Below are 25,500 nucleotides of genomic sequence, written 5' to 3' on the forward strand. Positions count from 1 at the left end.
GGGTTTAAAATAAATTAGAGGGGTTTATATGCTATAAATAACCCCAGTGTGGTAAAAAAGAAGCAACATATAAGATACAGAGGGTGAATTGTTATTAAAATGTACTGTCTTCTAAAGTCAGAGCTTGACTCCAAGTCCAGCACAAGCTGAGTTGCAACAGCAACAATATTCAGTTTTGGTCTCCTCTCACTCAGATGTCCTTGAGGGCCATATTTTGCTTGTGGAAAGGAAGAAGAACCTGTGAAGGTTATGGAAAACACCCAATACAATAACACCAGCACCGAGAGACAATAATGTAACATCACTGGTGCCATGCCATGGTGTGCCAGGCACCCAGGTGAACCACAGCCTCAGCTCCTGCTCTGTCCTCAGTTCCTGACCAAACCAATCCCAAATATGGTACATAATGGATATTTTTCAGCTCGTGTCCCATACATAAACGGGGTTGGTGCGATGCCATCTCTGGGGTGGAGATCCTGGGGGTAAGGGGAGGCTGGGAGCGGGTGCCCATGCTCCCATGGGATGGAGAACCCAGGAGTACGGTGAGGCTGTGAGTGGATGTCTGGGCCCTCCATCTTACCTGCTGCTGCGGCAGTCACCCGTGTGTGGGTCGCAGCTGCGGGCGCAGTCGCAGGGGCGGCAGCCATAGGCACCGAAGCCCCAGTAGCCAGGGAGGCAGCGGTCACAGCGGGGCCCTGCCACGCCGGGCTTGCAGGGGCAGTCACCGGTGCTGGGGTCACAGAAGGTGCCAGGGCCCAGGGGGAGAGTGGCCGATCCCAGGGGGTGGCAGGAGCACGCTGTGGGAGAGAGCATCTGTAAGTGCAAAAGCTCTGCAGAACAGAGGTGCAGGAGATGCCTGCAAAAACACTGTCCTGCCAGGGACACCGGTGAGGTTTCTGTGCTTTGTTTTTGACCCTCACCCATATACATCTGAGCAGTCCCCCTTCAGAACCTGTATGATTTTCACTTTTTGAGCTATCTTAGTCAACCTACCCTGGTGTTGTGCTATGTTTTGCCAAACAGGCCTTTATTACTTTCCTTATAGCACCCAGACTCCAGTCCAGCCAAATACCCAGGGATGTGCCTGGCTTGCAATGATGTTTAAGCAGCTGTGAGTGCTTCACTGAAAAAATGCATCAGAGTGCAATTGCTTTTAAAGTGATAACAACTGTCTTGCATCCAGGAGGTTAAAGCCCCCTTCAGAACAGTCATTTTAATTGAAGTGGAGGCTGAGCAAAGAAGTACCCCTCTGTCTCTTTTCTTTTAAAGCCACCAACTAGTAGTTTCTTCACTGAAAGAGTAGTCAGGTGTTGGAACAGGCTGCCCAGGGAATGGTGGAATCACCATCCCTTGAAGCATATAAAAACTGTGTAGATGAGGCCCTTGGTGACATGGTTTAGTGGTGGACTCCACAGTTCTGGGGTAATGGTTGGACTTTATGATCTTGAATGTCTTTTCCAACCTGCTTAATTCAATGACTTAAAAACAAACACACAAACAAACAAGAACGAGGACACCAATGGCTCAGAGATATGCTTTTGGGTACACTCCAGGACATGGGTTTGCAGAGTGCATGTCAGAAATGCCAGCTGCTCTTTTTGCCTCTCCCACAGCCCCTCACAGCAGAACAATGCACTAGAAGCATACAGGGACACACTGGGAGAAATGGCCATTATCACAAATTAGAAAGGATGCCTTAAAATAGGTGGTGTGAAATTTTCCTTGCCTACTGCTTAGGATTTTTCTTTGGCATGAATGCAATTTGCGTCTGTTGTGAGACTGCAGTCTTTTTCTCCCCAGATATGTTAATCTTTTCAAAGACCAGAAATACACCTAACAAAAGTGTGATCCAAACCTCTGGACATTTGGCCTGGCCAGCAGGCAGTGTGATTCTTCCCACAGGACCAGTAGCTGGGTGACTTCTGCTCTCCTGCCCTCAGGGTTTGGTTCTCTGACTGGGACATGTTATGATCAGCCTTGAGCATCATGGCAAAACATTCCCTGCTGAAAGCCTTCTGTCTAAAGCTCCATTTACATAAAAATCAGATTTCCTGAGAAAATTTCATTTTGGGGGAAATTTTTCACCAACTTCCAATGCAAATATTTTGAGTTTGCAACCTGAAGGCAATAAAGCAGAAAAGCCACTGCATGCAGCACAACCTTTCTTTCTCTTGAAATACTTATTGCTCTGTGCATATATTTAATTTTGCTCTGACAACATTTTTGTGGTTTCAGGGATTTGACATACCTGGAGTGTCATTTCAAAATATTAAAGGATAGGTTAATATTGGCAGTTAACTTAGAGGCGACTACGATTCCAAAATCTTTGCCAAAGTAATCCTCAATTTTTCCCCACCCTTTCCATTCCCAAACAAATATAATTATATAAAATTAAAAGATTAGAAAGCCTCTTCACAAACTGCATTACTAGCTGCAGGCAGTGAACTCCAGTACCTTTAATAGCATAGTTTTCAGCAGTGCTCGCCTCACATACCATTCTCCTGAAGTCTGTGAAGTGTTTTACACCTGATACATGTAGTCAAATGCTCTTTTCCTACTAGATGGGGTGGGTATTTCTGGCATTCCTTGACCCCTTCAGGGGAAATATCAAGCACTTGAAGCTCTTCTATTTCCCTGCAGTCAGTGAGCTAAACTCAGTGCTCAGAAAGAGATCTGGTCCTGTTTCAGTTGGGATTCAGCTGTTTAACACCCAGCCCCTATTGGGGTTGGAGCTTTTAATGTTTTAGACAATGTTTTCACACAATTTGTTTTCCTAATGGAAAATTTCATGAAAGTGGCAACACTGTGGTGAGGCAAGAATATTAAATTTACAAAGGGCTGTTATGAAAAACATAGCAGCAAGCTCATAGGCAATTAAAACAGCACTGAAAAATGAGCATGTTGTTAGCTGCATTTTTTAATAAAAGCTTCAAAGAGATGTGCTGCAAAGGCTGGTTATTTCTGTAAGGGCTGAACACCCACATCCATGAACCTTGTCCTTTCTGGCTGTTCCCCTATGAGCTCCCCAAGTCACCAACCTGCTTTCCATTGGTGGCTGGTGAATTGAAGCTTTTTGGTCTTGTACCTTGGGTGCAGGCTCAAGATGATACTAAATGCCATTAAGCTGGATGTTTTGGGTGGCAAACTCGGAAGACAGTAAATGTTTGTGAGGTGCTGCAGTGGGAACATGCCGAGCAATGCAGAGACATGCAGTGCACTTTCATCACTATGCACTGAGCACAGAAATGAGAGTCTAAAGCTCAAATGTTATCTCATTGTACCAACTTTGAAACAGATGCATGAAAATAGGACCAAGTGTGTCCAACTTTGAAACAGATGAAAATGGGACTAAGTGTGTCCATACTGTGGCAATGGCAGGACGAAAAGACTGCAGGACTGATTATGCAACATTGGCTAGCTGCAGCTACTGCTCCTTCATGGACTGCTGCTCCGAGTGTTGGTTTTAGACTCCATTTTCCTCCTTCCATCCAATCTGCACCTCGCTGTAGCAGAGGTTGTAGCAGATCCCCTCCAGAAAGGCAAGAGGAGCAGCTGAGCAGCAGATAAAGCAGATACAGACAGTGTTGGATGGCACTTTGTGGTGGATACATGGGTGTAGAGTGCAAGACTTTCAGTGCAAGGCTTTGAGATAGTGCCTTTCTCATGTGCTAGTGACAGTGGCCACCCCTCTGCAGAGGCTAGTAGTTTCCATGGCCAAGGGAGCTCCAGTGTGAGAAGGGCTGGCTGGGCACCACTAGCCTGGGTCCAAGACACAGGCTTCATCTTTTTGCTTGCTTTGTGATTTGTAAGCAGCATATTCACCACCCTGTAGCACGTAGCATTATTTTGCACATGACTTCCACACACATGTGAAATAACAGCTGCCTGTCCTGGCATGTCATGTGCTGATTGGCATCAAAACCCAGTGAGTGGGACTCCAGAGGAGCTGGATTTCCCCACCCTGGATTGGTGATAGCATCATGGTTTCTTCAGCTGCCTGCTAAACTTTGGAAATGACAAAAATTTACCCTCAAAACCCTACAGTTGAAAAGCAAAAATAAACTCAGCAATTATAAACCCCAATTTATTGTCTGCAATTATACTGTACCTGAGGCTTAAAAATTCATGAGGGATGTAAAGAAAAGGACCGATAAGTATGGCAGGGGAAAAGAGTCATCAGATTGCTCTTTTAAATGGCAGAATGTCTTGTTTTATTGGGTACACACCTACTTCTGAGCAAATATTATATATGCTTTTCACCTCCAAGAATCTTTAAAGTATCCTTAAAGATTATGGCTTAACAACTCCTTTATTTACTTTGACCTTGGTATGTTAAAATTTTCAATATTGCAGTTGAGCAATAATGGTGCCTTGAGCCAGAAGCAAGCAGTCAACGCTGTGGCCTTCCCCAAAAGAATAACAGGGCACCACGCACATCCCTTGTTATTGCAGACCATGGCACGGTCCTTGGAAATGTGCCAGGCACAGGCTGTAATTGCTCTTATATAATTTAATTTAACAGTCATTAGTCATTTGCTACGGCCCTGCAAGCTGCTGGGCTCCCCTGTGAGATACTGGGTCCCTGAGTGTAGGGAACATCCCCTGCAGTGGGAGACCAGAAGGGCAATAGTAAAGGGATCCTAAGGAGGAGAGCATTCGTGAGGGTTTGAAAAGGCCAGAGAGAAAAAATCTGTGTGTTTGTAGCAATATGGTCTCTGAAAGGAGAGCATTCAGATAACCCCTACGTTTTTGCGGAACCCTGTTTATGCTGGGGTTATGAGTACTTCATGCTGAGATACTTGAGTACCTCATGCTCTGTAACTCATAAATACAGAAAACCCCCCAACAAAGTACATGCACTTAGTGCAGAAGGTAAATAAATATAGGTGTTTTCACACTGTACTCAAGGCTATCTTACAGTTCTTGTCAAATATATGTTACTTTCGGCCTTTAAATACCAGAGTTCATGGATACACAGTTGGTCCATAAAGAGGCCGAATTGTTGCATTAAAGACTAACGGAAACAAATTTATAGTCTTTATGTCAGGCATTTTTTTTTTTTAAAAATACATGGAATGCCATGGGCCAGTGATTTAGAGACGAGCGCCGAAAGTCAAGAAGGCCAAGCACTGGCATACGTCAACAGAAATACCCATTAATTATCTCATCTCCACTGCTTCCTCCTGCCCAGAAGGGCTGGGAGGAACTTTTGAATAAAGTCTCTTGGGATTTGGCTAACACAGAGCTAATGGTGTGATGTAATGCCTGACTTCATTAGCACTGGGCTAACTTGCACACAGGCACACGCACACTGTTGGCAGCCTTCTCTTTGAGCCGTGGCTGTTTTGCAGAAATATGTCCCAAGACCTCTGTTTTCATCTGAATTCTGAAGAAGTCTTTGTGCTGCCTAGCCCAGGAGGTGCTATTTGACTTCCTCTTGGACCCTCCAAACAATCTCTGGGCTTGCACTGGGTGTTTCGGCACCAGGAAAACTCTATGATAGGTTCCTTGTGAAACTCCATCTCCTTGATGGGACATCACAGGAGATGGTGGCCACTCCTACCACCTCCAAAGTGAAGGACATTATTTTTAGGTGTCCAGAAGACTGCACTCAAATCAGTGCCAAAGCCTGACCTGGCTTCAATACTCTCAGAAAAGTGTGTGGTCTTCCCTGGTAGGAGCTGGCACATAAAGAGCATCATGAATTACAGCCCTAGCAAAAATAGCACAACCCCAGTAAAAGCACATTTAGGAGCCTGAGGGTCCCATACAGAATTTATTTCAGTCTTTTCTCCTGTGTTATCTACCAGGAGTTAACTAATCCAGTTGGTTTTTTTTTAATCAGCAAGGTTGAATCTGTGAGCTAGAAAGAACCCCTCAAGCCTCTATTTTGGATCTAAGTGTAATATTTAAACCTCTTTTTTTACTAATAAAACTCCCAAAGGAAAGGTCATTGCCTAAGTTCTGGCAATAATTATGTAGGAAAAATATCTCTGATGTTTCAGAGGAGAAGACTTGGAACCCTGATGTACACAAGTAGGTAAAGGAACTTAAAAAAGTCATTAAATTCACTGTTTAAAAATCAAATTTGTGTACATACTACAGCAGTGAAATAATTATTTACACAAGTAATGGAGAACTGTGGTCAAGGCTGTTTTCATAAAGAGTGCTAGGGCTGTAAAACAGGCAGTTCAGCTGCTGCTGCTCCTCCTTTCAGTAAGTGAAAGGAGAAGAGGAGGACTTCAGTGACAGGCTGAGCTGTCTCATGAGGATCATGCTGAAAGAGGCTGAGAGCTGGGGTTGTTCAGCCTGGAGAAGAGAAAGCTCCAGGGAGACCTTACTGCAGCCTTTCCAGTACCTAAAAAGGGACTACAAGAAAGCTGGAGAAGGACTTTGTACAATGGCCTGTAGTGACTGGACAAAGGGAAATGGTTTTAAACTGAAGGAAGGTAGATTTACATAAGATATTAGGAAGAAGTCTTCAGTATGAAGGTGGTGAGGTGCTGGCACAGGTTGCCAAGAGAAGCTGTGGCTGTCCTATCCAGGGCAGTGTTCAAGGCCAGGTTGGATGGGGCTTGGAGCAACCTGGTCTACTGGAAGGTGTCTGTGCCTGTGGCAGACAAGTTGGAACTAGATGGTGTTTAAGGTCCCTTTCAACCCAAACCATTCTATGATTCTATGATGTGCAGTGAAGGAGTGGGACAAAAGTTGTTCCCCACCTGACCATGCAGACAGAAGTGAAACTTCATATAGCCTCCCAACCTGGAATGCAGCTCCCTACTGCAAAAGGGTTTCTCTTACTTTAAACACAGGTACTTCTCCTTTGAAGGAGAGAGATGTGCTCAGTGTCCCCTCACATGGCACAAGCAGGGTGTCAGTTAGATTTTTTTCTGTCACTCATGAATGTCCTCCTCCAGACTTGGGTCAGTGAGGAGAAATCTGGTGAAGCCAGTGGGTGGCTGTATATGCAGAGGGAAGAGCATTCCTTCACCCTATATTTAGCTGACCAGTGTAACGTACTCAGCATGGTTTGGGGATCCGGAGTCCCCCACACTGAGTCACCATCCTCACAGTGGTCCCTGGGGAGCATGGCTTTTAGATTGCTGCTTCTGCTTGGGAAATATTTAATTTCACATGTGTCCAAGTCATTGCCTTTGGCCTGGCCTCCTCCGTGTCATGCCTTGTGGAATATCACTTAACTCATGTTCCTGTCTCTCTCTGCATACCCACCTGCTGATGCTGTGAACACGCACTGGTGGGCGATGCTATTTATCAGCTGTTGCCTGAGGCACCCTTCTGAGGTTGAGGCAATCGCCAAACAAGGAGAACGTGAAAACATGATGCAGCTTTTGCTCTCCAAAAATAGCAGGAGAAAGTCAATGAATCATCTCTCTTTCCCTGCCCTCAGGCTACAGGGATCCTCAGGACAGATATGTCTGCAGCATCTGAAGGATTTAGCCCCGCAAACCACACCACTGCTTTTTGCAAACAGCATCAAAAGGGAATTCAAAGAACTCCCTGCTCTTCCCGGAAGCAAGAAGATTGCTTCAAGGAGGGGCAGGAAGATCTCACCTCTCCTTTAACACCCTCCCACTCGAGAAGCATTTTGTTAGTGGTCACTGACTTACGTTTGCAGGCATCTGGGGCAGAGAAAGGCTTCCTGAGGTCCCGGTAGAAGCCCGGCTTGCAGCGCTGGCAGTGCTGCCCTTCTGTGTTGTGCTCACAGTTGTCGCAGACACCACCACTGCGATTGCCTGATGCCAGCCATGCATCCATGTCAAAATGACAAGTGTCAGCATGTCCATTACACTTGCATGCTGAGATGAAGAGAAAGGGAACGGAAAGACTCATTAAGGCAGTGAAAGATGTTGATTTATAGAAAAGAGTTGTGAAAAATCTGAACCACATTTTGGAATAAGAGAGCTGACCCATGAACCAGTTATTCATTCAAAGGCATGAAGTATCACCACAATTTCATCCACACTCCACAACCTCTAGAGGTCATATTTAAGGAAAAAATGATTTCTTTAACTCTTTTATTTCCAGTATGGGTTTCGCAGTACAGGTTGGTGCAGGAAGACCTCACTGGTTCTGCTGGGGCAGAATCCTTTCCTCTCTGTTTCAGAGAGGAGTTCTCTGTACAGCATCTGCCATGTGGATGCTGTCAGGATGCTCCTTTCATCTGATGGAAGGAAAAGGCAGGTGGAAGGGAGGTGTGTGGGAGAAGGCAAGCATCCCTCTTTCCCTGTCTTGGCAGTGGAGGAAGTCTGGATGCACACATGTCTGAAGTCAGGGGCCAAGTGAGATCTATTCCACCTGCTGCTTATCAAATGCTGGTGGTGGAAACAGGGATTCACTGTCATTCCCTTGGGGAACATCCATACTGCAGTGAATGTGACCACAGCACACATGAGAAGGCTGATGCTAGCTTCACTGTTGATAGTATTGTAGCCAGGGAACAATGGCATTCAGTATGCCTGCAAACCTTTCTGGGGTGGTGTAGTTAAACCTTAGTGCCTTTCTGATTAGACTGCTGCTGATACTGAAGCAGACTGCCCCATGCAGCTCTGCAGTCCCATGCAGCCTGCACTCACCCTGAGCATCCTGCCCAGAACCGTAGAAGTAATCCCTAAACCTCCCCAGAGACCACACTTTCTCCTACCCCCAGTGCCCAGGGGGTGAGCAAAGCCCATGTCCAGAAGAGAAGGCCATGCCTCCCATAAACGTATCTGTCAGTGTTGCCCAGGGAGAGGACAATGCTGGCTGCCGGTTGCCTTCAAGGCACCCCAGCAGCCTGCAGTATGCCCACTGCAGAAGACCATATCCCAAGGAGATGCACTTGGGTCCCACAGAAAGGCCAAATCAACAGACAGCATGGTCCTGTGAGGATTTCCAAGTGAGGGGCTGTGCAAACAGGGCTGTCTCTGCTATATAAACATGTGGTAGGTTCTGGGCAGAGCATGGCATTGGTTCTCCACTCACTAAGCTGTTTTGCCAGCACCTGCCCACCACCACAGTATCTGCTGCCTCTTGGAAATACAGGAGAAAGGCACAGGAGGAGAAGCATTATGCTCCAGAAGAGGCCCTGGAGACACTGTTCCTGGCTGGCTACTTACATCGACACTCTTTGGGGGCTCCGGTTTTGCCATCGGCAGCCTGCCAAGGCTGGTCATTGTAGAGCGGGGCGCAGTGCTGGCAGTGGGATCCTGCTGTGTTGTGCTTGCACATGCATTTCCCATGGACCTAGTAAGGGAAAGAGAGCAAGGATCACCTACAGTAAAGCCCAAAGAGTCTCCAGGACACAAGCAATGCCAACATACAGGAGATACCGCGCCAGCTAGACACTATTACATAGACTAGAAAGAGGGCGAGCCTGATGTCTGCCTTTATGTCCAGTTCAGTCAAAGGCAAATATTCTGCAGTTATATTTTCAATTAGATCAGTATTTGCGGATCTGCATGTCATGGTATTGTATAATCATAACTTTATTATATTTTTGAGAACGTAAAGGACCTTTAGCAGAGAGTTTCCAGCTGAAGCATGAATTTCCAGGAGAGAAAAAAAAGGGCCAAGATTCAAAGCATCCCTGGGAAACACTGCAAAACCTTTCTCTTTTTCTCCCTCCCAAACATGAATACACCTTGCAGTACTGCAGAAATAGCACCCACAATGTCAGCAGCCAGCTTTGCGTGCCTTGCCGTCACCAACATAAGTAAGTACAAGAAAAAAAATATAACCCCCCAAAACACAGATATCCACTCATCCTAGGCAACTGGGAAGAATCTAGGAATAACAGAGGAAGAGCCAAGGATAGCACAAGGACCATGAGTGACTATACTCAGATACGCTCATGACAGATAGATAATTTAACAGCTAGACATTCTCTTGGAAGGGGGGTAATTAGAGATGAAAGGCCAGCGTAGCACACTCAGTGCCAGCTGCCCTGTCAGCTGCTGGCATTACTCACACTGTTGGCAAAAGCAAAGAAAACAGGACGTAGCCAGAGGGCAAGAGCAACCCGACAGCTCCTAGATGCAATGAAATCAAGCTCTAAAGCAGCATGGCTCTGCTGGCAAGGCTGAAGGCCCTGCCTTTTCCTGTGGAGTGTGGGGAGCAGCTACTTACCATAGCTATTTGGTGGCTGCCTGTGCTTGCAGCTTTACTCCTTTGACATTTTGCTATTAAGTACAGTTTTATTAAGTACATTTCATTTAAAAGTCTCCCCAGATGCATGGCCAGACTTGAACACAACCAGCATCCCATGTTTGCTGAAACGAGCTGAGAGATGCCTCACCACCCTGGTGCCCCTTCCTTCACCAGTCATAGGGAAAGTGGTAGAGAAAGGAAGGCAACAAATTGAGTATGGTTCTGCTTCTCTTGCTGCTCAAAGACCTCAGCCTGCCCTGCCAGCATGGTCCTGAGCTTATACCACAGGTTGGTCATAAAACCAAAGGAGCTGGGCAGCTGCACCAGCTGTTTTCAGCATCAGGAACAATACAGGGCAGTTGGGGTGCCTGGTGATCCAGCTCAGATCTGGGGCATGGCTTCAGCTACAGGAAAATGCTGCCTTCCGCTCTGTTTAACTTGTGGTTTTCCAAGTGTGCTATTCCTAACTGTATGACTGCTGATGAGACCTGCCATGAAAAAGGTTTCTGAAAAACCTGAGCAGTAAACAAAACAGAAGAGGAACTTGAACATGTCATAAACAGCTCCTACTTGTTACGTAGGTTCACCCCCACCCCCCCAATACACTCCTGGCTAATGATAACTTTCTGATCTATTTATTTGTAATGAATAGATTTCAGCTGCTCTCTCACAGGGGTCAGATGTAACCAGCACAGACAACACTTTAAAACCGACCTAGAAAGTCCTTAAAAGACTTTTCAGCAGCAATGCCAACAACAGAAACTTTCAAAAACTTTTCAAGTGATCCTTTCCTGTCCTATTAAAATGTCTGGATCATCAAAACAGGAGTAAGCAAAATACAGTACAGCAACTGGACTGCGTAAGCAATGGACAGATACAGATGGAGTCAGACAGAATGCTCAAGCATCTAAACTAAAGCACAAATACTAAGATAACATCGCTTTCTGTTCTGTTTGGCCTCATCACAGTTGGTCTCACTGCAGATAGTAGTTGGGGTGTCTGGTTTACTGTATCTATTTATGCTTAAATGAGTGCTAATGTTTGAAAAGAATGAGAAGCACCTGCAGAGGCACAGCACATGATGGACCAGCTGGCCCTCTTCTGCATCAGAAGCAGCCACAGAGGCTCCAGTCTTTGGGAGCAAGCTTTGGGACAGGCAGCAGGGTTCCCAATTCCCACAGTGCTGTGCCTTTACAGCAGTGCTACTCAAATGGGCTGGAGCCTAAGAAAACTCAGCTTCTACAAGGCCCCTCCAGGTCCCATGGTGACCCCATCCCCTTTCAGCCAGGCAGAGCGGAGCACAGACCTGCTGCTGAACAAGACAAACAGCTAAATGGCCAGCCTTAACTGAGCAAGAGGAGGGAAACGGGGTCTTTAATAACTTGTTTCTCAGCACAGCTGTTCAGTTAATACCTTTTTCCCCCTTATTCCTTTTACCCAGAAATTTAATGAATGTCGGACCTAAGTGCTTCAAAAACCTTGCCTCAGGCTGATGTATTTATCCCCTTTCAATAGCATTATAATGGTTACACCTCTAAATAACTAAAACAGCTCTGCTTTAAAATATCTCTCCATCCTAGCTTTATCCCATTGAAGAAAATCTCTTTTTTCTTCTAATAATTCCAGCATGACAGAAAGGATTTTTGTGCATTGGAAGCAACAAAAGAAGGTGAATATTAGCAAGCTCTTTCTTGCAGCCCATAGCAGACAGGTATTTTTTAAATTATAATACCGTGACAGCTGAAAATGGGAGAAAGACAGGACAAGAAGATGGGGTAATAGAAGGCGGCAGGTGAAAAACAGCCAGTAGACTGTCTATGCCAGCCGAAATTAATGCTTGTAAAAGCTGTAGGAGGGCCAGATGCAAGACTACAGTGCCCTGTAAATTCCCTGTTGTGCCATGGAGCAGTTGGAGCCAGGGCTGAGAAACCAGCCCAGTAGCTCTGCTGGGACCTGAGGTAGAGTGTGGAAATGATGGACCTGTCTCTGAGGATTTCTCTGTAATTTCAGCACCTTTCTGAAGGCAGTATGTGACCCTCACACATTTTTTCACCTTCTTTTATGTTTAACTGTAAGGCATACCCACTTGGGTCATTCTAGCTCATTGCTAAGTACATAACACAATTGCCAGTACATCTCACCCTTTTCAGCATTCACATGGCTCTCGACTCATTTAAGCAGCAAAGACTTCTCATACCATTTTTCATTTTGACAGAGGGTCTTTACATCCCAGTTCACTTTCACACTGTTTCCCTTCTTAGCTCGACAGCCCTGTTGCAGCGTCAGTCATTAGAGGGCACAATGCAAACAGTGTTACAAAAGTTGACTTCCGTAAGATGAACGAGCGGCTGATTTCTCTATACAAAGACAGTTGCTAAGGCATGCTTCCTTCCAGAGCCTTTTGTTGCTGAATTATAACCTTCCAATGCTTCCTTTCAGATTGCAAATACATAGGGTTTTTTCTTTAGTCAAATGCTATAAAATACTTTCCCCCCTATTTATCATGTTCCAAAATGTTGGGTAGTGAGAAAGAAATCCTGCGTCGAGGCAAAAATGCTTTCAGCCACCTGTTATGAATAGGTTTTTATTGAAAGAACTCACCCACTATATAGAGTCCAAAACAAACGCACACTAAAAAAAATTGATGTCCCCAAGTGTAAATAGGCTAAATAGCTGGGAGGGGCAACTGCTTTTAATAGCATTTCTTTCTTGGAACTGCTAAAACTGTATTTTCTCTATTTTTTTTACTTTCCTGGAAAATGAGCATAATATCAGCCTAAAGGAAAATCACATCATTCATGCTGGGTTTCTAACGATAGCTTTTAAACTGTGTTGCACTAGAGCCACTGTGCCAATTTTAGAACCAATGCCTACTGGCTGCTGTCAGCATGTGGGGAGGTATTCTTTCCCAAAGCACCATACAACCAAATTTCTGTATGAGGAAATTCTGATATCCTATCTTGTTCTTGTGAAAGAATACAAAGCTTGTCCATGGTGTGGGAGCTGTCTGGTGGGCTTTTTTTATGCCTTGCACAATAGGCTTCTGTCAGTGGTGCTGGAAAAGACCTTCAGCACCTTTTGATGTCAGTAGCATGATAACAATTTATAACAGCTACTGGGTTGGCCACGTGGGAAGGGGGAGGCAGATTCACCTTGTTTGACTATACAGAAGTGCTTTAGCATGGTATCTCTGTCTACCTGGGATCCCAATCATACTGTATCCCTCCACCCCTTCATAATTATGGAAGGAGCTTGGGGATATGAGCTGGCTAACCAGGGTACATAAAATGCATGCCTAAAATTAGGTGAGGTATATCTGGGGTTTGGTGTCTCATTGTCAGGCAGCTGTCAGTAATCAAGTTCAGATGCATTCATTCACTGATCAGGTTCCTGAACTTATTTGTCTGTTCAGACTAGAAAATAAAGAACAGTTCCTGGAAAAGTCCTTGGCTTACATTGACACAGCACCTTGGACTATTAAAGAAGTGTGTAAGTGTAATTGCAGCAGTATCATTTCAGTATGGCAGCAGCACCACACCAAACTGCTTTGGGCATGTGTCTTAAGTCCATGGAAAGCTTCACTGAAGATAGAAATAAGTTCTAATTTCCCACTTCCTTTTTTCAGAGCAAAGAGAGCTGCTGTATCATGTTATTTAAACTGACATCGAGGGAAAAATAGAACAAGAGGATGAACAAACCCATACCACTTCTTATGTTCTCATTCTGCTCAATGCAGGTGAAAGATGTGCAGATGGGGTTGCACTAGGAGGAGTGCAAGAGAGAAAAGGAGGGACAGAGTGGGAAACATTAGATAGTTGATAATACTGGATTACCAGTGAGATAATGAAGTCATCCTTTGATAGTATGATCTCATCTCACAGGTGTAAAAGCAGGAAGCCACAGTAAGGCCACAGCCCTCTAAGACTGATAGTTTAGGCCAACCTTCAACTGAGCTGTTGCAGGATTCTGCAGTCAGGGAGGGACAATGAGTCTCCAAGATGGATAAGTCCTGCCCTCAGCTTGAGGCACAACTACACAGCCGACAAGAAGTATCCCTGTGTTTGCTTTCCTCACATTGGAGTCCTAAAGTTCAAGATCCTACTTATCTCCAGGCTGATCTCCTCTTTCATGACACAACAGGCTATGTGGATGCCTCACCTTTAGCTGGTGAGGGACCAAGAACATGCAGCAGCAGCTCCATGCACAGAGATACTGGCAAGGGGTGAGAAGCTCCTATGCTACAGATCAGCCAGAAAACCCAGTCTTCTCATGGACACTGAAGATCAGGAGCAACCTCTGGTGAATGTGAATCCATTTCTCTACTTGCATGGGTGGTTTGCCACGTAATGCAGCTCACAAACTGATCCAACTGCTTTGCATGGTACAGTGTGAGGTACGTCTGTCTATACACATTTTTTCCACGGCATGCATTAGGCTGTTGATGAGATCAGGGTAGTGACCTTTTGAACAAATTTGGGAGAAGCAGGGAAGAGAAGGAGGTATATCTGTATCATCCTGATAGCTGTCCCACATAAGTGTGTAACATGGGATCACAGTACCCACAAGGAGCAGCCCTTCCCATTGCTGGAAGATAGCCAGGTCTTCTCTGTAGTCTTGCTCTGAAGCTCATGGAGAGATAGGAGCCACACCTGTATATTCAGAGTTCACCTAAAGGCTGACATGGCATTTCTGGTGCTAAAATCAGAACCCAGAGCTTTCCTACATAAATTCCTTTCTCCTTCAGGAGAAAGGGTGAGCAGGGGAATTTCTGGCAAGCTTTGCTCTGTGGTACCTGCACAGTGACTGCCACAAAGAGAAACATGTCTGGGTCTTCCACTGGCCAAGAAGGGACTAAAACTAAGCCTGAAGTTAGGATTTTGCCTGTGGGCTGAGACTAAATAGGGGGTTAAGAAAACTTACAGATACAGTTTTTGGAAAAGTGTTTGTGTTTTTTTTTGTTATGTTCTGTTTTGGTTAGTTCTTTTAAGTATCTTAAACTTGCTTAAATTTTGATGTTAACTTTCTTAATCAAGGAGTATTCTTCAAGTGTGCTCTGGTCTAAACAAGCATAAAAACAGAGCCAGATTTTATAATCATATTGTGAAATGGTAATGTGCTTCCCAGCTTTTGTTGTCCTTGGTTTTATAGTGAAGGTTCTGCTAAAACCCCATATGGATACAGTTACATAAAGGCAAGACTGAAGTCCCCATCTCACACTTGAATGACTGACTGTAATTCTTCAGAAGTATCTTCTAGGTGACTTTTTACTGTCAAGTACAAAAAATGCTCCCTTTCTGAAATCCTGCTCTCTTTTCAGAAGTTTCTCTGACTTTTCCAGTTAAGCAGCCACAGACCCCACAATCTTTTGTCCCTTTTCTGTTCACACACACACACGTGTATTGCTTTCATCTTGGAAATAATCCTCTCTTCTCATCTTCAAGCAATGCACTGGCAAACGCCTACTAGTGTACACAAGCGGGGTGTCACTGCAGTCCCTGAATCACAGCAGCCTCGCATCAGGCTGGAGCTTGGCACAGACCAGGCTCAGTTCCAGCTGCCGCAGTCCTATGATGGAAAAAGTGGTACTGGGAGATGAAACATCTTACCACTCCCTGACCCTCCTGCAAACCCTGGGGCTATATCATTCCTACACTGGCACAGACCTTATGGGACATGCGGAATAAGCTGTAAGGCACATTAAAATGAGTCAGCTTCACTGCAGAAACGTCACCTTTGGGACTCCTGCCACATACGTGTTTATAACCGGAGTTGAACTTCAGTCCCCCCGGGGCCGGTGCAGCAGCTTGTTGCTATTTCTTGCTTTGGTTTTCAGTGTGATTTTGGCACTTGACTCCTTCCCACAGCACTGCCTGTTACCTGTGCGCTATGGTTTTCATAGGCTACAGCCATACTGGAAGCGTGTTTGGCTGCGGGTTCTGTTACAACTCCCTGGGGCACGCTCCCGTGCAATTGCATCCCATTGAAATAATCCTGAGCAAACAGCTCCTTTCAAAGGCTTGTGCTCAGGGAACATTTGTGGAAAGCAGAACAGTGCTACTTGAAACAACCTTATCAATCATAGCACTGCATGCTTTCAAATTGGTGTATTTTCAAGATGTTGCAAGACTAGCCCTATTAGAAGGGAAACATGCTGTCTGCTTCATGCCTGAGACCATAATTTAAGTGATATGAGAGTTCCCCGAAGAGCTGGATGAATGCCAGACCTGCTTACCTCAAGTAACTGCCTTATGGGTTTTTTATGATCTTTTCCTTTCTAACATTATTCAGCACAGTATGTTTGACTGCCCTGGCTTTCCCTCTGCTCCTTTGCCAGCAAAGCCAGGACTTTCAGAGCCAGCCAAGATGGCCAGAAAGCACAAGATGTGTTGGGGGCATTTTGTGTCCCAGACTGGCAGGGAGCAGGCATGCCATGCTGCAGGCATCCAATGTATGGGCTGCTGCTGTGTCCATCACCTCCCCAAGGGATTAGTGGCCCTCACTTTTTTAGGACATAGGAGGACTGGGGTTTAGGTATTGGTGGGTCCCAAGCGATTTGAGCTCAGAGCTTTTGTGATGGGATTCCCCTCAAAAACGGAGCACAGGGCTTTTATCTGGAGAAAGGTATTGAAAACTCCAACAGAAAAGCCTGGGAGTGAGAGCCAAAGCCCAGCTCTCTGGCCTTTTGCTTCAGGACCCAATCCAGCATCTGAAGATATGGACACAAGATGTGCAGTGCCTTCAGAGAAGCTCATCTCCTTCTTAATCATCAAAATGCCCTCCATTTATAATATTTTACCTATTGTGTTATTGCAAATTACTGTGGAGCACTCCTGAAGGATAAGACTCCTGGTGGACCCCACACCAAGGCACAAAGGAAGCCCAGTGCTTCAGCCTGATGTGAAGACCACTTCCCTTGTAAAAACCGCATTTGTTCAGTGAGCTTTGAATTCAGGGCATCGCATGTCAAATAATGCATACTTGGACCTACACCATACTCTATACTGTCCCCACTATTTTTAAGACCCTGTTTTCCTGCAGCGCAGACATTGTTGTGCACATGTACATACCACTTGGAAAACGCCAGCTGCCTTGATGGGCTTGAACCCAGCGACGGGGACGCAGTGGTCAGCATGGCCGTTGCAGAAGCAGCTGCCCTTCACGATGAAGTCATAGATGGCGTAGTGCAGGGCCGGGGAGGGCTGTGGGACCCGGGGGGCCAGGCCAGGTGGGAGGCAGGGGCAGCCCTGCCGTTCCAGCAGCTGCACCCGCAGGTTGGTGATCTTCAGCTGTGCCTGGGCTTCCGCGCTGTACGGGTCCTCCACAGCATGTGGCGGTGACAGGGCTCGATATATCACCTGTGCAGAGAAATGCAGCAAGAGAAGCAGAAAGGAGAATGTCAGCTAGCCCCACCGTGATCCAAGGGGATGGAACGGCAATGGGAGCATCCCCTGGGAGCATGTGCCAGGTTCTCATTTGCTCTTCTGCCTCTGCAAAAAGCAGGAGCAGCAAATCCATCTCCACCCTGTTGTGGGCAAAATGACCCCCCTGTGTCACTCTATGTCCCTTTACACTTGAAGTCTGTACCCTACAAGTGTCAAGTGGTATTTCACCATTAACTTGAAGCAGAGGTTAGTGCCACCGGTACATGCTGTGGCCCAGCACAGGGACCAGCAGTCCTGCAGGTGATGCTCAGGTGGAGGCTCAGGTTATCTTCATTAACCTTTCCTCCCCCAAGATGGCTGTAGTTTCAACAGATAAAGACCAGACCTCCAAATATTTGGCTCCTATCAGTCCCAGGCTGGTTCCTAGTGGAAAAGTGATTAGATGTGGCAATTCAATTAGTGACAGCAAGCAAATAGTCAGAAAACTGAGATAAGAAGGAAAGAAAAGTGGGGGGCTTCTGAAGATTAAACAAATACTTATCAGTCAGTATTTAACTTTGGTCTGATTGTATAGGTAAATATTGGGTCAAGATGAAAATTGAGAGCACTAGATAAAAATAACCAATATTATTGAAGAGGTTTATTTGAAAGTTGTTGGTCTAGCTGCCTACAGTGAGACATCAGAAACAGCTTATATTTCATATAACTACTGCTGGCATAAACCGACACATTTATGACACTTGTATTAGTTAACAGGACATTCAACTTACAGTGACACTTTCTAAATAGTTAAACAGCCTTTACTGAACAGCCACTGAAGGCTTGATGAGCTACAAGATTTAGAGCCACATTCAGTCAGTCACTCAATGAGTGTTTGAGGGTGGGATGCAGCCTGAAAGCTCAATGCACAGCTCTCAGCAGCAGCTTAAAAACTCTTTGAAATGCCCTGCTGGGAACCACCCATGCCACCTGAAGAGCCAGCCCACTTACCACAGACAGCAAGGCGGTGTGTGGTAGCAAAGGGTGGCCATCCTTTTCTGCCAGGAGGTTCTGTGGAGTGCCCAGCAAGAGGCAGCATATCAGCCTGCCAGGACTGCTTATGGGGATCAAAGCCTCCTCTCCCTAAATCTGCTTCTCACAAGGATGTGGCTGATATGCCTCTGCTGATGAAGGCTCCCCTTTTATTTCACCAGGATTCAGGGATCCTGGAAACAATAATCCTAGCACTACCAGCTCGCCTGTCTGCAGGCTTTGCCTGCCAGTTGCCACTGCCGTCAGCCCCACCACTGCTGGCACTGCTCTTGGCTGGGACCTGGTTTTCCTCCAGAGCTGCCAAGATCCAGCTGGAGGAAGCTTTGTCCCGGCCTGGAAGGAGATTTAGAGCTCATTTTGGAGCTGAATGGTGGCAGCGTGCTTTTGCGTGTCCTGTCAGCTTGCCAAGCACAGATGCGACCAAGCGCCAGTGACAGTGGGGCTCAGGCATGCTGGTGCTGGGCACCGTGCACTGTCAAGCACATTGTGCTGCACGCCCCATTCTGCCATCCTGCAAACGCTCCCTTCCAAAGGCATTTGAGCATCTTCTGCCAGAAAGACGTAGATAAGGGAGAAGGTTAACCAGGAGAGGTGGTCAGAGGACAAGGCTGGTGAGCAGTACGCCCCTTGTGCAGAAATGTTGAGCATGATGAGGGGTATTAATAAACTAACACATTACAAAAGTTGAGGGTTTTTTTCCCCTCTCTTTCAGGAACGTGCAAAACCATTCTGCTTTCTTAAAATAAAAGTATCAAGCAGATATGAACAGAAATCCAAACAAGCCCAACTATTAGGTCCCGCATCTCTCCCCAAGACATGTTATTTACCAAATTTAAATCAGCGTCATTCTGTCACATTTACTCATTGGTGGCTTTGTGAACACACGACGCTTTCAGATATGGAAAGAAAATTCCTTGGGAAACATCCAAACTGGAGACATTGATTTCCCTTTAGTCGAGATGATGGAAAATGCCAGGCTGAGAATTTTCAGTAAAAACTAGTATTTTGGGTTTCTTGTTATTAGATAAATTGCATCTCAGAGAGTTCTTTGTCCTGATTTAGATGAGAGCAGTGAAGCAGATACATTAATGGGAATGCTTTATGCTGGATGCAGCTGCAGACTTTCATCATTTTCAGTTTTTCTTGTTTATCTATCCCTGTTTAATATATGTGACTGGTGCTTGCAGTACTAGCAAAGACAATCACAGTGAGAAAATCAATAACCCTGAGCGCCTTCATGCTGAGAGAGTTAAATCTTGTCTGTGAGGAATTCAGGGGGAGTTATGCTGCTGATTTCAATGGAGCCAGTATTCCTGCTCAGGCCCCAAAATGTTAGAAACATTTCTTTTTATGGCTACTTGAAAACAGTGATGCTAAACATGAGCCCTAACTGTAATTCCCTGGGGCTGTGGGCTCTCAGCTCTCCTTTCCAACTGTGCCTGGCAGCCCCAGATTCAGGGCCATGCTGCACCCTGCAAGTAGTACACCATAACGGGGTGAGCTTGGTTTCAGTGCTGCCAAGACAGTTAAACATCCTGATGCTTCCACCCCAGACGCTGGAAGCCCTGATTTAATAAAATACAAACCAGTCATTATAACATGTAGGACACCATACAAATAGCAATTCTCTGCTCTGCCCCACCAGATTGAGCTGGAGCCTCCAGAGACTTCATAATAATGTCAAGGATGTCTTTCCCACCAGGACTTCCCTGTTCAGTTGTTAACCTTGCCAATTTATCCCAGCCATCTCAGGAGTCAGCGTATCACTGGGGCCACCCTGCCCTCGTACAGCTGCTATGGGTCTGCAGCCCCATGCTGCCCTGAACCCAGCCCCGCATACACTCATGTGCGGGTGCCAGATTTCCTGCTTTATCTCTCTTCGGACTTTTCTGTGCAATTCTCCCACCAACAGGACAGGACCAGGGCTGCAGCATCTTGTCTATGAATGAGCCATGGTTTGCACAGCAGATCTGACCAGGTTTTCACATCTATGGTTCTGCCGGCATCCCCCAGCTACCAGTCAAAGGCCTCCTCAACCAGAATATTGTTTAAACAGTGCAGGGGAAGCATATTGGCAGGATTTGAAAAGAACGTGTTGCTGACATGCATAAACATCTGATGATGGGGTTTTGTAAACCCATCATTTCTCTGGTGTTGCTTGAAAGACTTTGGTCCCACTGCCCGGCTGCAGGCAGCTGACTCTTCTGATCAATTCTGTTGAGCCAGTGCTCCACAGCTGCTCTGAGATGCACATCACACATAGTGGTGATGTGCCCAATCTACAGCCATCATTTCCTCTTCCCAACAGCTTCCCAAAGCCCTCCGGGTTTATGCAGCGGGGAAGCTGCCCTGCAACACCGTGCGCATATGTAGAGTGAAAACATCCTGCTCTCAAGCAGACTGCTCCAGCTGGCTGCAGTTTGGACACATAGACACCCTCTAATAAATTTCCACAGCATTTCAGCTTCCTTACAGGCTGTCACGAGCAGCTCTTGCTCTGTTGATTACTTCACATGCTTTTTGTCTGAGTGGCACAAGAAGCCTCAGCTACTTGCCCTTCGGCAGATGCAGTAATGTAGCCCTGAGTATAAATAAAGCAGCAGCCGCGAGCATGCTGCACTCAAGTAACCGCTTGCACCACAGTGACCTCAATTTATAAATACATAAAAGTCCCCTTGCAAGAAGTACCTCAGCATGTTTACATGTGAGAGGCAATGAAAGGACATCTTTATATCTGTATCTATATCTGTATCTCCAGAGTGGGATGGAAAATGCTAATGAAGGATGCTGACAGCAACAAAATAGGCTCTGAAGTCAAATTTGTCTGAGGAAGTCAACAAAACCAATGAAACATTTGCCACCAACAAAACCCTCCCAACGAGTCATGGGTGCATCTCGGATCAGTGCAGCCTCCACCTGCTGCAGCCTGGACTTTTTTCAAGTATAAGTATCCACAGAGATAAAATGGACCCCTTAGGGACCCAGATGCCCATGACATTGAAGAGTCATGCATGATCCACAAAAAACTTCTTCCTCGCAGACCTTCAGAAATAGGCACAACTGCAGAGGCCATGGACAGGAACCTACAACCCCTGCACATGCGCCCCTTCTCAGCATCCATCTGGAGATGCCATACCCCAACCTCCAAATGGGAGCCTGGCCTCAGCCAGAGCTTCCCCTGCTGAGCCTGAAAAGCATGAGGAGACGGTTCACAAAGTGACAAACAGAGGGAATAAATGGATGAGAGACTCAGGAAGCATATATACATGGGAACAAGCCAACAAATGGGAATATGGAAGAAAAAGCAATAAACAAATATTAAAAATACAAGCACTTTTTTATTTGCTTGTAAATGAAAACCAAGGTGGTAACACTGCAAGAAGTGACTTGCGGTTTCTTTCCAAAAGAGACTGATGGACTCTACCCTGCATCATCCAACCTGGATGCAGGAAAATGCAACACCTAACCCTATTAGTGATTCATCCATTTGGATCCTGGGGATTTGGTAAATTCAGTATTGCTTTGTTTGATTTTTGCTGCTGGTTTTATTTTTTAAATCTATTTTACAGGAATACAGGAAAAAATAATAAGAATAAAAAATTATGTAACGTTTTCTGTCCTCTCCAAATAGAGACAGCAAAAGCAACCTTTCAAAAGGGCATGTGATTTCTAGGTAAGTGTTTAACAGAAAAGTTAAGGTTTGCATTAGGAGTGTGTAGTGTCTCTTAGTATGCAGGCACTAAACAAATGCAGCTAGTTGGCCTGTATTATGGGGCTCTGTTGAATCTCCATGCCACTGGGAGCTATCTGGTTTATTTAGTGCCTGGAAAATGGTCTTGAAAATGTAAGCAGTAAAGGTGGTGCTGGAGCTCTGCCAGCACCAGGACCTCATCCATTGCCTCCTGAAAAATTCCCCTTGAGCCTGGCAAGCGGAGGATGTTAGGCGCTGTCTGCCTGGAGCTGGCACTAAGGCAAAGGGAAGCCCTTGTGTCCCACCTCCCAGCTCTGGAATTTCTGGCTGCGTGCCCAGCATCACCTTACATCTGCTTGTGCCCCCAGGCCCTGTCTGTTGCTTGCAGAAGCTCACAGCCACAGCACAAGCTGAGATGCTCTGTGCTATACTGCCTGCCTGGTAAACCTCTGCCACCCCAGCCACCGTGTGCCTCTGCCACATCCTCCCCTGTGTGGCTGTGCCTCTCTCCACAGCCAGCCCAGCACACCCAGTCGCTTGGGCCCACTCCCATAGGGACTACCCAAGGGTGGGAACTGCTTTCAGCCTTGGCTGGTCTTGTTCAGAAAAATTTAGCTGGTAAATGTTACTGGGCCAATTAAGCTTTCCTTCTCAATAGATGTAAAAGTTAAAAGTACTAATTTATCTTGATAAACATTATGGAAAGCTCACAGGAGGCAGTAAGACTGATTTGTAGACATGAATAATTGAAATACTACTAATAATGATGATGCAACATGTATATGCCTACTGGGGCTGTCTATAATGTCAATGTGCCACAGTGCCTGTGTTCAACTTCCACCCAAGAAACTGCATAAGGAACATTAAACTCATCATCACTGCAAATGCCTTATTAGACATTCCTTTTTTTCACTTGCAGATGGCATTGGATGTAAGTTTAGCTGCAGAAATCCAGCGCCAGCCAGGTGCTCCCACTTCAGAGGGTGTTCTCACACCTCATTTGCAGACCCCTGCTTGGTCACCCTTCAGTGGTGCAGAGGAACCTTGGTGCTGAGACTGCTTAGGGCAGTATCACCCGCAGGCTCCTCTAATGTACTTCTTCGCTTTTCTGCCTGTCAGACCAAGTGTACTGCAGGGAAGAAGAGCCTTTCTTTTTCTCACAGAGAGGTCTGACCATCCCCTCCATATGCACATTGATGGTGCACACATCAGCATCATCAGGATGAGATAAAACAGCAACAGAAATTGGGAAACCTGCCTTGCGTCTGCAGAGAGGTGACCATCAGAGACATTAAGATCACAGCAAGCCTGTCTGTTGGGCCACAGTGTGATGCAACTGTCCATATCCCTAAGCAACGGTGACAGAAACCCACTGTGTACCACCATCAGCAGCCCCTGAGCTCCTTGAGATGCTGGAGAAATGGCACTCCTGCAGCTATTACAGCTGCTTCATATATTTTGACAAAGGACAGCATTTGGCCAGTGTCTACAGCCCTTCTGCAATCTCTACAGCACATGAAACAAGGCAAATAATCCCCTGTCTCAACATCCAAAAGTTATGCAATCTTAAAAAGACTTCAGAAGAAAAATCCAGCTATTTCAAGTAACCAGCCCTTGCAGGGGCCTTGGCAAATTAACTTATACCAAGGCAACTTTTATCTTTTGGGAAACTCTAGGCATTCTTCTGCCATTCTCAAAACTGAGAAGCTGTATGGAAAGAGCTCCTACGCACACACAGCAGCCGGCTTGTGAGGGGCTAGAAAAGGCATGAGGAGAGCTAGGCAAGAGCCTCAGGATTTCTCCAGGATCCTGGACATTTCTGGCAACAATCAATCAGACAAGAGCCATCTTCTCAGCTTCCTTTCAACATCCCACTGCACAATTCCATTAGATGAAAATGAAACACTGCTAGGTCATGCCCCTCTTCATGCAGACAATGATCACAGAAGTGATGTTCTTACTAGAAAAATCTTTCTCCAGCTCAAAACAGCTCAAAACATTTGGATTTTTTCACCTCCAGTTGACAGTGCTTCTCCAGGAATTGACAGTTTATTCCAAAAGCTTTATTTTGCCTAATCACTACTTTCACTCGTCAAACAGAATGAAACACTCAGTTTCTTGGCTCACAAACCCCTCCAGATACATGATAGCATTGGCTATGCACTATCAAGGCAAATAATTACTGCTTTTTTCTCATCTTCAGAATCATGGTTTCCAAGGTTGCACTATCCCGAACAGGAAAATGATCCAGCATATTTCAGCTGATTATATGAAGTCCCTTGACTGATCAGCAAGAAAGATGGTATTTAAATACTCTTCCCTCTGGCAATTCCCCTCCTTTCCCTATCCCCCTCAAAGATTTATGTTCTCAGCCTTGGCCTGCTGGCAGTACCTGTTGTGCGGATAGAAGACCAAGAAAATCTGGAGGTACCTCCAAAGAGGCAGACAGAGAACAAGACTTGCTTGTTTGTAAGCAGCGCTGTGAGAAAAGCTGGCTCACTCCCCAGAGCTGCAGAATAACCCCTGTCACAGTTTCTGAGCATGACACACCTGAGCATGACACACACTGCAAAAGCCTGCAAGGCAGCAGGTTAGTGTTTCAGCAACTGCAACAGTACTAAGGATCAGGGGGAATTCTTTCAGCCTAAAAGTAATCCTATTTCATGAATACTTCTCAATTGCTCTTGTCTATAAGAAAAGGCTTTGTGTCAATAGAAGTGGCTGCTTAAACCGTTTTATGATGAGCTACACCTAATTTTAGGAAAAAGAACACCTGTCTGAATTACATGCAAATATGCATGGTCAAAAAGGTCATGAGAAACAGTACCCCCTTTCAATCCATGGCTATAGATTTTCATCACAGCAATGAGGAATGCTGTGGAGAGGCTGGTGATAGTCATGGTATGTGTGTCTAGTAAGCTTGCTTTTGGACATTAACTTCTTTTCTTCCTGGAAATGTTGCCTAGGGAGAATTTGAAGACTTCACCATTTGTGTAGGATTTTGAACATTGGTAGACTGGATATCTCATGCCGACACCCACTGTGCATGGTGATTAATCTCAGATTAAATCCCCATGAACTTTTGATCCAAAACTTTAGAGATGCGTCAATTCACTCCTTTAGGTTACAGACTTCCCATGTCACTGGTTGTACCCAAGAATCCCAAAGAGAAACATGGCAGTCCCACTTTCCAGCCAGCAAACTGGGAGCTGAATAAGTGAGCCACTCCTCTCTTCATGCCAAAACTGA

The 25,500-nt window shown here is 45.7% G+C and overlaps 1 protein-coding gene across 2 annotated transcripts in view; it reads right to left on the minus strand.

The window, feature by feature from the left end:
• The window catches only part of NTN4 (netrin 4), a 45,226-nt gene that overhangs the window by 8,740 nt on the left and 10,986 nt on the right, over positions 1-25,500 (minus strand). For both annotated transcript variants that reach the window (XM_062611317.1, XM_062611316.1), the window contains exons 3-6: positions 17,214-17,501; positions 9,117-9,243; positions 7,629-7,817; positions 581-797 (exon numbers count right to left, since the gene is read on the minus strand). In XM_062611317.1, the coding sequence (XP_062467301.1) occupies positions 581-797; positions 7,629-7,817; positions 9,117-9,243; positions 17,214-17,501 (821 nt within the window). The remainder of the gene's footprint in view (positions 1-580; positions 798-7,628; positions 7,818-9,116; positions 9,244-17,213; positions 17,502-25,500) is intronic.

The sequence above is a fragment of the Pezoporus occidentalis genome, unplaced genomic scaffold (assembly GCF_034315485.1).
Source record: "Pezoporus occidentalis ecotype Australia unplaced genomic scaffold, CSIRO_AGI_Poc_V1 ctg152, whole genome shotgun sequence".
NCBI lineage: Eukaryota > Metazoa > Chordata > Aves > Psittaciformes > Psittacidae > Pezoporus > Pezoporus occidentalis.